Raw genomic sequence first — 12,919 nt, 5'->3', positions numbered from 1 at the left:
ACTGCAAAGGGGCACTGTAGAGTGTGTGTGTGCGCATCTAGCAGCAGGTGTGATCCACTTCGGCGTTCATGCATAAGTGATGATGACTGTTGCCAATGAGAAAAGTACTGAATGAAGACAGTAGTGCATTAAAGTCACTCACTGGCCACTTTATTAGAAACACCTACCTTCTGCTTCCTCTCACTGGCCACTTTATTAGAAACACTTACCTTCTGCTTACTCTCACTGGCCACTTTATTAGAAACACCTACCTTCTGCTTACTCTCACTGGCCACTTTATTAGAAACCCCTAAAGCTAGTAAGTGAACAGTAAAGGACACTCGCTGTTTCGAGTATGTATTTTATTCATATTAATACATTCATAACCAACAGACTTTTATAGGGAGCACATCTGCCCACATCTGCTCTCAACAAGAGGGGTTTAATGTCCAGCACAGTGAGCAGGTATACAGAGGAGGGAGGAGAGCTGGGCCCAGTCTAACACATCGTCTTTACTAAAGGGGTCTCCCACTGTTTCAGACTGTGGGGGTCTTAGTTTCAGTAGCAGTGTGTGAAACTACCTCCACCATGTTTGGAAGCTGAACGTTAGCCTGGTTAGCTCTCACTGTGAGCTGAAGCTGATCTGGAGAATGGTCTACAGGTGCAGTCTGGAGAAAGATCTGCCCCTCTGCTGGGAGAACTGGTAGGTAGAATGTTCCAGTGGAACCAGTTAATGGTCCATTTGACCCTGTGTTAGATTGGGCCCGCCCTCCTCTACACACCTTTACACACCTGCACACCTCCACACACACCACTGTGGGCTCTGAATGTGTTCACATGCTTTGTGGATCATTCCATTCAAGCCTTCAGTCCTGAGTGCGGTTTCTGGACCATTGGGTCACTAACAGTGGCGCTGTCTGACCCGTAGACGTCCCGTCAAGATCAGTCCAAGTCCAGTGGTTTGGTGGGAGTGAGTCTGACTGTCCAATCAGAGTTCAGGAGTTGAGTCCATCCCCCTCTAGCTCGTTGGTGATCATCAGGGAGATCTGAGCGAATGATGGCCTCTCTTCTGGTCTCTTAGCATCCAAAACAGAAAAACAGTTTAGCCCCACCCATTCAGCCTACAGCAGTTTAGCCCCACCCATTCAGCCTACAGCAGCTTAGCCCCACACATTCAGCCTACAGCAGTTTAGCCCCACCCATTCAGCCTACAGCAGTTTAGCCCCACCCATTCAGCCTACAGCAAGTTTAGCCCCACCCATTCAGCCTACAGCAGTTTAGCCCCACCCATTCAGCCTACAGCAGTTTAGCCCCACCCATTCAGCCTACAGCAGTTTAGCCTACAGCAGTTTAGCCCCACCCATTCATACTGCACTTCTCCAGGACTGGAGTGGTTTAACTCTAAGTGCTTCTTGGTTGGTGTGGCGCAACAGATAACCCCACTACCTGCCAGTGAGCTTCCACACCATGTGGGAGACTGGGGTTCGATTCCCGGTCTGGGTGACTGTGCTGTGCTACACCAATAAGAGTCCCTGGGTAAGACTCCTAACACTACACTGACCCTCCTCTGTAATACCAGTAACCTTGTAAGTCGCTCTGGATAAGAGCCTCAGCTAAATGCCGTAAATGTAATGTAAATGAATGAGGACAGCTAATCAGAGCAGAGCTCATTTACATATATCAGTCTTAAAGGTACAGTAAGCTTTGTGGAAGCTAAGGGCTGCAGATATGTGGGGAAACAGTTGTATAGAAATGAATTAAGACTGTTTTTGCTCATAAACTCATTATAGAGGCTAAAATGATAAAAGTGGACTGGAGGGCAGCTTGCTGATGACCAGCAGTGCAGCAGAGCCGGGATTTCTGCCTCCTGGACCCGAATTCTCCACCTCTGTGGATGACAGTCTCAGCTTAGCATTTCTACATAGCTGAGTTAAAGGTTAACAGCAGTGAGTTTTAACGACACGCTGAGTTTCTGAAGGAAGCCTGAACACTGAAACTCTCCCCACTGACCCGGTCAGCCCAAACACAGTGGTCAGAAATACTGCAGTCAGCTTTTACTCAGAGTGACTTTCGGTTACACTGTTTCCAAAACACCCATAAAGATTCAAATTATTCAAATAATATGTTAATATTTAACAGCATCCTGGAGACGCTGCATCTCAAACACCTCCTCATCCAGCACACCTATACCTGATCAACCCAGTCTGACCTCTGACAGGTTTATTCTAATGTTATATAGAGTTCATTACAGGTAGACACTCACTGACCACTGACTTTATGTTTATTTGGGTTTATTCTAATGTTATATAGAGTTAATTACGGGTAGACTCTCTCACTGACCACTGACTTTCTGTTTATTTGGGTTTATTCTAATGTTATATAGAGTTAATTACAGGTAGACACTCTCACTGACCACTGACTTTATGTTTATTTGGGTTTATTCTAATGTTATATAGAGTTAATTACAGGTAGACACTCACTGACCACTGACTTTATGTTTATTTGGGTTTATTCTAATGTTATATAGAGTTAATTACAGGTAGACTCTCTCACTGACCGCTGACTTTGTTTATTTGGGTTTATTCTAATGTTATATAGAGTTAATTACAGGTAGACACTCTCACTGACCACTGACTTTATGTTTATTTGGGTTTATTCTAATGTTATATAGAATTAATTACAGGGAGACACTCTCACTGACCACTGACTTTATGTTTATTTGGGTTTATTCTAATGTTATATAGAGTTAATTACAGGTAGAGACTCTCACTGACCACTGACTTTATGTTTATTTGGGTTTATTCTAATGTTATATAGAGTTAATTACAGGTAGACACTCTCACAGTGAGTGAGTGTATAATAGTATGGCTGAAGCTGAAGAGTTAACGGTGTGTTACACTGGAGTTGGTGGTGATGCTCATACCTCCTGCCAGCACATCTGCATGATCTCGTAGATGTGGGGTGCAGCCATTTTGGGGCGATAGAGGCGATGACCCTGGGTCACCATGGTGACGACCTCGTGGTTAAGGTTTTTCTCAAAGGGCATCTTTCCCTCCGTAAACACCTCCCACATTAACACACCTGAGAGAAGATCAGCACACCTCAGTTATACAGTACTGGACAGGAGGCCAGGTGGTGCTGCAGAGCATCACACAGGTAGCTTCATCACACAGGTGTAGAGACGGGTGTGGAAGGTGGGAGTCACCAGACTCTTCTCTCACCGAATGACCAGACGTCAGACTTGCTGCTGTATTTGCAGAAGTTAAAGACCTCAGGTGGAGACCACTTCACTGGGAACTTCGCTCCTGAAGAACTGGTGTACTGGTCATCTATAACATACCTACAGACCAAAGGTCAAAAAGGTTACTTTAAGGGTCAGCTCTACCTGTGGACAGGTGTCAGAATTTAGAGTCAGTTGTACCTGGCCATGCCGAAGTCTGACACTTTGACCACATGCGAGTCGTTGACGAGGCAGTTTCTGGCAGCCTGTTGAGAGAGAGAGAAAGAGAGAGTGAGACAGAGAGAGAGAGTGAGAGAGACAGAGTGAGTGAGACAGAGAGCATCAGAGAGAGAGAGTGAGACAGAGAGACAGAGAGAGAGAGACAGAGAGAGAGAGACAGAGTGAGAGAGACAGAGAGAGAGAGACAGAGTGAGTGAGACAGAGAGCATGAGACAGAGAGAGTGAGACAGAGAGAGAGTGAGAGAGAGAGAGAAAGAGAGAGAGAGACAGAGAGAGAGAGACAGAGTGAGAGAGACAGAGAGCATGAGACAGAGAGAGAGAGAGAGAGACAGAGAGAGAGAGAGAGTGAGACAGAGAGACAGAGAGAGAGAGACAGAGTGAGAGAGACAGAGAGAGAGAGACAGAGTGAGTGAGACAGAGAGCATGAGACAGAGAGAGTGAGACAGAGAGAGAGTGAGAGAGAGAGAGAAAGAGAGAGAGAGACAGAGAGAGAGAGACAGAGTGAGAGAGACAGAGAGCATGAGACAGAGAGAGAGAGAGAGAGACAGAGAGAGAGAGAGTGAGACAGAGAGAGAGAGTGAGACAGAGAGAGAGACAGAGGGAGAGAGACAGAGAGAGAGACAGAGAGGGAGAGAGACAGAGACAGAGAGCATGAGACAGAGAGAGAGAGTGAGACAGAGAGAGAGACAGAGGGAGAGAGACAGAGAGAGAGACAGAGAGGGAGAGAGACAGAGACAGAGAGCATGAGACAGAGAGAGAGAGTAAGACAGAGAGAGAGAGAGAGTGAGATGTGGGGGTGTGGCCTTTGACTTTATTCTAAACTCAGAACTGTCAATATACTAATATTCTGTGATTATTGATATGAAGATGATTATTTGCATTAATAATTAATAATGAGGGTCAGGTGTGTGTGGGTGTGTGTGTGGGTGTGTGATGCTCCAGTGTGAGGAACACTCCTGACCAGGTCTCTGTGGATGAAGTGCTGCTCCTCTAGGTACTGCATGCCCTGGCTGATGTCGTGGCACACACTCAGCAGGTCCTGGGGGCTGAAGGAGCCGCGCCGCTGGCGGATGTAGTTCAGCAGGCAGCCCAGCTCCATGAACTCCGTCACCAGGTAGATCGGCCTTTGCTGCGTACACACACCGTACAGCTGCACCAGCTTAGGGTGGGACAGACTCCTGTAACACACATAAGAGTTGTTAAACCGTCACTCTGTACCAGCTCCACCCTAAACCATCACTCTGTACCAGCTCCACCTTAAACCATCACTCTGTATCAGCTCCATCTTAAACCGTCACTCTGTATCAGCTCCACCTTAAACCATCACTCTGTATCAGCTCCATCTTAAACCGTCACTCTGTATCAGCTCCACCTTCAACCATCACTCTGTATCAGCTCCATCTTAAACCGTCACTCTGTATCAGCTCCACCTTCAACCATCACTCTGTATCAGCTCCATCTTAAACTATCATCCTGTACCAGCTCCACCTTAATCCATCATCCTGTATCAGCTCAATCTTAAACCGTCATGCTGTATCAGCTCCACCTTAACTCAGCAGCTTCAGGATCATGCTGATGCTCCACTGACTGGAACAGGGAGAAGGGCGTCTCCGTCATTCCCACTTCGGGCCGGAGCGCTGCTGCTGCTACTGCACTATGGAGCTTTGGTGGTGGAGCTGCAGGAGGAGAACCTCTCTCCAGAACTGCTGTGTAACGCTGCAGAACCCATAGAGTCATATTAGTGTAAAATCCTGTAGTATTACTCTACCACCTCCGCCCACATGCTGCTCCACCTTCAGATCAAGCTTCTGCAGCTCTCACACTGTCCAGAAATGCATGTATACAGCTGTCCATGAGGGGGCGCTCAAAGCCTGATCAGTATTTACTGCAGTGGACTAAAAGTAAATTACACTTCCCACCTGTAGGGGGAGCCCTGGAGCAAAAAATACCAATTCTTCACAAACTGAAGTGACACGTGGAATTAAACACTCCAGAGCCCAAACTACACTACATGGACAAATGTATTGGGACACCTGCTCATTCATTCTTTATTCTGAAACCAAGGCTATTAAAAGATCTGATCCTGCTTTTGTTGGAGTAACTGTCTCTACTGTCCAGAGAAGAAGACTTTCCACTAGATTTCAGAGCATTGCTGTGAGGATTTGATTGCAATCAGAAATGCACAACAGCACTAATGAGGTCAGGATGTTGGATGAGGATCACCACCCCAACTCATCCCAAAAGTACTGGATGAAGCTCCACCATCACAGTCGCAGCATTAGCATTAGGCTGTGTGTGTGCATTTGCACATCTCTTTCTGTGCAGTCCACAGCGTGCTGCTGTGTGGTGGCAAAAATAGGAGCTCACCACAAGCCCTCAAACCCTCAGAGCCTGCTGGCCCACATGACTGCAGCGTGAAGAACTGAACTGGGATCAGCAGCTGTTTATAGATCTGACAGCAGAAAGCGGCTCTACGTCAGCACTTTTACTTCCCTTCAGGACAGTCAGGGGTTTTTAGAGCTTTGAGTAAGAAAATGACTCCTCTTTAGGGAGACACCCCCCCCCCACACACACACACACAACCTGCATAGGAACTAAAGGGCCAGCAGAAATTAGCATTATGGTCCAGGCGTGTGTTTCCTCTTTTTCCAACTGTTTGATCTCCGTGTGCAGATCTGCTGAGACAACCTCTATAAACAGAGCTGCTCCTGTCAGCTGGTCAGCTGGTGGTGTAATCACAGTTCTGTGGAGTGCCAAAGTGCCAAACAACGGCCCAATCAGCTCAGAGCCTCCAAGAGTGGAGCTGATGGGGTAAGAGAGACAGGAGTGGAGCTGATGGGGTAAGAGCAGACAGGAGTGGAGCTGATGGGGTAAGACAGACAGGAGTGGAGCTGATGGTGTGTGTGTGTGTGTACTGGTAAGCAGTGTGTGTAAGGGGGAGGGTGGGGGAGGGTGGGGAGAGTACAGCAGCGGTTAGTGAAGTGAAGAAGCAGCTGAGGTGATAAGATCGATGGGCGGAGCAGATCATCATCTACTGATTTGGAAATTCAAATCAGCCACAGCCACACATGTGTGTGGGTGTGCAGGCATGAATCAAGCTAGGCTGTGCCGCACACGTGTTTGTGTGTGTGTGTGTGTGTGTGTGTGTGTGAGTGTGTGTGTGTGTTACTCACATCATAACTTTGGCCTCCTCTATGAAGTCCTCCTCAGACATGGCTCCCTCCCGGATGGCTTTAATGGCCACTTTATGCTGAGCTCTCCACTTCCCCAGCCTGACCACTCCATACTGACCGCTGCCCAGCTCCTTCATAAACGTCAGCTCTGATGGGTTAATCTCCCACTTATCTGCACACACACACACACACACACACACACATCAACTATATATTCTAGCTAAGTAAATTAAATGTGTGTGTGTGTGTGTGTGTGTGTTATTCTGACCGTAGCTGAATCCTGCGGTTGTGGGAGCCGCTCTGTTCTGGTTGTTCACTGGATATCGCAGCCTGGACGCCAGACCTGTAAAACACACACACACACACACACACACACACACACACACACACACACACACACTTCAACTCACTAAAGGTTAGACACAGTGTAAAAGTGTGTGCATCTGACTGGTCAGTGAGTGGGAGGAGTGTGTGTGTGTGTGTTACCTGCAGCGTTGTGTTTGTGGTAGTCTATGACTTCAGGTATGGTGCTGAACAGGTGTTTCTCAGCCAGGTAAAACTGCTTGGGGGAGCCGGCGGTCTCCTTAATGTGATAATGCCTGATCACCCCGTCCCTGAAACACACCACACACACCTTACCCACAGCACCACGCCATCCACTCAGAGAGCGCCACTGAGGAGTATTAGAGTACTGGAGTATTAGAGTATAGGAGGACTGGAGTATTAGAGTACTGGAGAATTAGAGGACTGGAGTATTAGAGTACTGGAGTATTAGAGTACTGGAGAATTAGAGTACTGGAGAATTAGAGTACTGGAGAATTAGAGTACTGGAGTATTAGAGTATAGGAGGACTGGAGTATTAGAGTATAGGAGGACTGGAGTATTAGAGTATAGGAGGACTGGAGTATTAGAGTATAGGAGGACTGGAGTATTAGAGTATAGGAGGACTGGAGTATTAGAGTATAGGAGGACTGGAGTATTAGAGTACTGGAGAATTAGAGTATAGGAGGACTGGAGTATTAGAGTACTGGAGAATTAGAGTATAGGAGGACTGGAGTACTAGTGTACTGGAGTATTAGAGTACTGGAGAATTAGAGTACTGGAGTATCAGAGTACTGGAGTATTAGAGTACTGGAGAATTAGAGTACTGGAGTACTAGTGTACTGGAGTATTAGAGTACTGGAGTATTAGAGTATAGGAGGACTGGAGAATTAGAGTACTGGAGTACTAGTGTACTGGAGTATTAGAGTACTGGAGTATTAGAGTATAGGAGGACTGGAGTATTAGAGTACTGGAGAATTAGAGTATAGGAGGACTGGAGTATTAGAGTACTGGAGAATTAGAGTATAGGAGGACTGGAGTATTAGAGTACTGGAGTATTAGAGTATAGGAGGACTGGAGTATTAGAGTACTGGAGAATTAGAGTATAGGAGGACTGGAGAATTAGAGTACTGGAGTACTAGTGTACTGGAGTATTAGAGTACTAGAGTATTAGAGTATAGGAGGACTGGAGTATTAGAGTACTGGAGTATTAGAGTATAGGAGGACTGGAGTATTAGAGTACTGGAGAATTAGAGTATAGGAGGACTGGAGTATTAGAGTACTGGAGAATTAGAGTATAGGAGGACTGGAGTATTAGAGTACTGGAGTATTAGAGTACTGGAGAATTAGAGTATAGGAGGACTGGAGTATTAGAGTACTGGAGAATTAGAGTACTGGAGAATTAGAGTATAGGAGGACTGGAGTATTAGAGTACTGGAGAATTAGAGTACTGGAGTATTAGAGTATAGGAGGACTGGAGTATTAGAGTACTGGAGAATTAGAGTATAGGAGGACTGGAGTATTAGAGTACTGGAGTATTAGAGTACTGGAGAATTAGAGTACTGGAGAATTAGAGTATAGAAGGACTGGAGTATTAGAGTACTGGAGTATTAGAGTACTGGAGAATTAGAGTATAGGAGGACTGGAGTATTAGAGTACTGGAGAATTAGAGTATAGGAGGACTGGAGTATTAGAGTACTGGAGAATTAGAGTATTAGAGTACTGGAGTACTAGTGTACTGGAGTATTAGAGTACTGGAGAATTAGAGTACTGGAGTACTAGTGTACTGGAGTATTAGAGTACTGGAGTACTAGTGTACTGGAGTATTAGAGTACTGGAGAATTAGAGGACTGGAATATCAGAGGACTGGAGTATTAGAGTACTGGAGTACTAGTGTACTGGAGTATTAGAGTACTGGAGTATTAGAGTACTAGAGTACTAGTGTACTGGAGTATTAGAGTACTGGAGAATTAGAGTACTGGAGAATTAGAGTACTGGAGTATTAGAGTACTGGAGTACTAGTGTACTGGAGTATTAGAGTACTGGAGAATTAGAGGACTGGAATATCAGAGGACTGGAGTATTAGAGTACGGGAGAATTAGAGTACTGGAGTACTAGTGTACTGGAGTATTAGAGTACTGGAGAATTAGAGGACTGGAATATCAGAGGACTGGAGTATTAGAGTACTGGAGTACTAGTGTACTGGAGTATTAGAGTACTGGAGAATTAGAGGACTGGAATATCAGAGGACTGGAGTATTAGAGTACGGGAGAATTAGAGTACTGGAGTACTAGTGTACTGGAGAATTAGAGGACTGGAATATCAGAGGACTGGAGTATTAGAGTACTGGAGAATTAGAGTACTGGAGTACTAGTGTACTGGAGTATTAGAGTACTGGAGAATTAGAGGACTGGAGTATTAGAGTACTGGAGTATTAGAGTACTGGAGTATTAGAGTACTGGAGTACTAGTGTACTGGAGTATTAGAGTACTGGAGAATTAGAGGACTGGAGTATTAGAGTACTGGAGTATTAGAGTACTGGAGTATTAGAGTACTGGAGTATTAAATAATTTGAAACTTACCCTACAGACTTTGTGTAGAGAGAAACTGTATACGCTCCCGGACTGCTGGAGTCTCGCACCATAAACCCACCCTCTTTACCCTAAAACACACACACACACACACACACACACACACACACAGTCAGCAAAATCTACTCTGCAGTCTGAGCAGCCACAGTTTGTGCTAAACATTAGCCATGTGAGCAGGGTTAGACAAACACACACACACACAAACACACACACACACACACACACACACAGGTAAGTTCCCACAATGCATGTGAACGGAAGCAGCTCTGCCTGTCATCTAACTCTGTGGTTAGAAGTGTGTGTGTGTGTGTTGGGGGGGGGTCATTTGGTCAGATCAGCTTGCAGGATTATCAGACAGCTGTTTAAATTCTGCAGTCACTCGACCCCTCTCTGTGTGATACGCTTATACAGACACAGCAGGTCAAAAGTCTGGAAACACTTTAATTATTAACTTTTTTACAAAACTGTGACCCTCTCAAATCAGCGGGGACCCTCAGGTGTTCAAACACTACAGTGTTTAGACTCTGCAGTAGTTCAGTACTAGTCTTAGTACACTATTCAGTTCTGCTGGAAACTAAAGGGTTAAATCTGTGAAACTAATCAGAAAACTGTCCAATCAGGATGCTTCTCTCAGTGCTCTCTGAGCAGATTCAGCTAAAGCAGCTCTCCCATTGGTCAGGACTTCACTGGTAGAACTGAAGACCTTCAGATTAACCAGCAACACAGTCAGGAACCAACCAATCACATGCTGATGGGCGGGACTGTAAGTACAACCATCACTCTCGTCCTTCTGGAGGTTCTAGATAGGCAGAGAATGTGAGCGGTAGTGTCAGCAGGTTTCAGTCACCTCATTTCTAAGCTGCTCCTCTGCTTTGTTTCGATTGACATTTTTGCAGTACCACCTGAAACACACACACACACACACACACACACGTGTCATATAGCAGTCTGACGTCATCAGTGATCTAATCTAAGAATTGGTCTTATATGTAAACGTACACAAACTGTTCGAGGTTGTCCGGCTGCTTCAGGGTCACGTAGTTGCTGGGAATGTAGCCCTCCTTCCTGAACACACACACACACACACACACACACATTTACACTTTAATCATCTGTCCATACAGTACACTCCCGGGACACTTTATCAGAAACCCCTCTTCTGTAGCTCCACTGTGATCCTGTATAAGTGAACTGGCAGTGAGGAGAACTGCCGCTTAATGGTGCATTCTGTGCTGGGCGAACACTAGGGGGCGCTCCCGTCAGAATTCATGATGCATGTGTTCTTAGGTGGTTGATAACATACAGACAGGCAGTTTGATGTTTTTTGGGGTCTTTTGGGGGTTGCTAGAGTGTTGCTGTGTGGTTGCTATAGCATTAAAGGTGATTCCTAGTTAGGTGGTTGCTGTGGGGTTGCTGTGGTTGATGAATGGATGTTGGATGTTGATGCGAGCTGGTTGCCGGGGGTTAGGTGGTTACTTGGGTATCTCTGTGTTACAGAATTGCTAACTGCTTTCAGGTCTTTGTTGTTTGCTATGGTATGTAAGGTGATTTCTAGGATCATGCATTGGTTGCTATGGTCTCCCATATCCCAAACCTTTTGAGTTGATATCTTAAAAACTCTTGAAGTACAAGCTGGGTGTTTCTAATAAAGTGGCTAGTGAGTGGAAGGGTAATTGGAGAAGTGGAGGTGAATATTTAGCTTGTAGTTTAGGGGGTTAAACACACACACACACACACACACACACACACACACACACACACACACGTACCCGTATTTGTTGCGTGCTTTGTGCCAGTTAACGTCACTCTTCTCTATGATGACGTACTCCTCGCCTCGCTGCAGGGACAGGTCCTGACTCTCCGTTCCCTCAAAGTCATAAAGAGCGATGACCACTTCCTCCTGAAGTTCTGCTTCCTGTGCTGGGTGTGTTTCCTGTTCGGGGGGTGGCGGTGGGGGCGGGCGGCGAGACTGCAGACGCAACATCGTTCAACAGCTCATATTAACCAACATTAACAGCAACAGTCACTGATTTAACACATCTCGTACAAATCACAGCAGAGAACATGAGGAACATCCAATGACATGAAATACATAATAATTCATTAATTAAAACCCCTTAAATAATAAAAAATAATAAAAACTGTACAGTGAGGTTCTATCAGTGAGTTTAGTGAAGTCTACCCCGACGGTGAACAGCTGAATATGTAAATGAGAGGTTTCGCTGGTGCTGGGCTGTCATGCGGCTCTGCTTTGTTTTATTAAATATACACTAGAGTTCAGTGTTCCCTTTAAAGGGGCGCTCCACCCAAAATAGAAAGGTAGGTAGGGGGTGGACAATGTATGTGTGTGATGCATGCTGGGTATTGGCTGCACACACCACCACAGAGTTCAGTTTTAGGGTGGACCACCCCTTTAAGCTCAGGTCTGAACTGGTCAGTAATGAACACACCAGAGGAGTTCATAAACACTCTGTGGGAACGGAGTGGAGTGTGTGTGTGTGTGTGTATTGAGTGTAAGTGAGAGTGTTTAGAGAGTGTGTTTGAGGAACTCACCTTGGACTCATCACTAGGAATAGGGGGCAGCGGTTTCCGCGAAACTGAGAGAAAAAGGAATTACACCTGTAATCCAATACAGCTGTGTGTGTGTGTGTGTGTGTATGTGAGAGAGAGAGAGACAGAGAAGTGGTCTGTTTGAAAGTGGAAGATACATTATATTGTGTGTGGTTACTTTATTGGAAACCTCTACCTTTTATTTACACATATATACATTAGTAAATACACTATATGGACAAAAGTATTGGGACACCTGCTCATTCTTCTGAAATCAAGGGCATTTAAGGAGTTTCTCCTGCTTTTGTTGGAGTAACTTCCAGAAAGGAAGACTTCCTAGTAGATGCTGGGGGGCTTTATACCCCTCTAGCCCACGCCTGGCATTAGGCAGCATGGAGCCAATAGGGTCATGATGTTGATCTGCTCCAGAGGGTCCTATTCTATTGGCAGTACTTCTTCTCTACAGGGACCAGACCAACAGTGTGTGTGCATTTGCACATCTGTGTCAGCAATGGGTTCAACTTAATATAGCTGAATGCATTGATTAAAAGGGGTGTCCACAAACATTTGGACATATAGAGTATGTATATATATATATATATGTAGTGTCTGATACACTCGCACAGTCACCACACACACTACCATCAACACCACCAAGTCAGTATCACTGCTGTGCTAGGAACAGACCATCACCACAGTAACAATATGTGTGTGTGTGTGTGTGTGTGTGTGTGTGTGTCTCACTGTCTCCAAACAGGTTGTACTCCTCACAGCCCGGGGCCAGTTTCTCAGCCTGACCGCAGCACAGCCAGCCGCCTTCCTGCCAGAACTGAGGGTGGAACTTC

At 45.6% G+C, this 12,919-nt stretch overlaps 1 protein-coding gene across 1 annotated transcript in view; it reads right to left on the bottom strand.

The window, feature by feature from the left end:
- Positions 1-326: 326 nt before the first annotated feature.
- The window catches only part of tec (tec protein tyrosine kinase), a 17,957-nt gene continuing 5,364 nt past the window's right edge, over positions 327-12,919 (bottom strand). Inside the window, 14 exon segments of the mRNA XM_072696033.1 lie at positions 327-1,055; positions 2,903-3,060; positions 3,201-3,319; positions 3,401-3,465; positions 4,401-4,617; positions 6,613-6,784; positions 6,881-6,955; positions 7,099-7,226; positions 9,516-9,595; positions 10,372-10,426; positions 10,524-10,589; positions 11,294-11,493; positions 12,078-12,121; positions 12,819-12,919. The exon segment at positions 12,819-12,919 is cut by the window's right edge and continues 28 nt beyond it. Of these exon segments, the coding sequence (XP_072552134.1) occupies positions 975-1,055; positions 2,903-3,060; positions 3,201-3,319; positions 3,401-3,465; positions 4,401-4,617; positions 6,613-6,784; positions 6,881-6,955; positions 7,099-7,226; positions 9,516-9,595; positions 10,372-10,426; positions 10,524-10,589; positions 11,294-11,493; positions 12,078-12,121; positions 12,819-12,919 (1,561 nt within the window). The 3' untranslated portion in view covers positions 327-974.

Source organism: Salminus brasiliensis, chromosome 14, assembly GCF_030463535.1.
Source record: "Salminus brasiliensis chromosome 14, fSalBra1.hap2, whole genome shotgun sequence".
Classification (NCBI taxonomy): Eukaryota; Metazoa; Chordata; class Actinopteri; order Characiformes; family Bryconidae; genus Salminus; species Salminus brasiliensis.
This window is presented reverse-complemented; position numbering and strand designations above follow the sequence as displayed.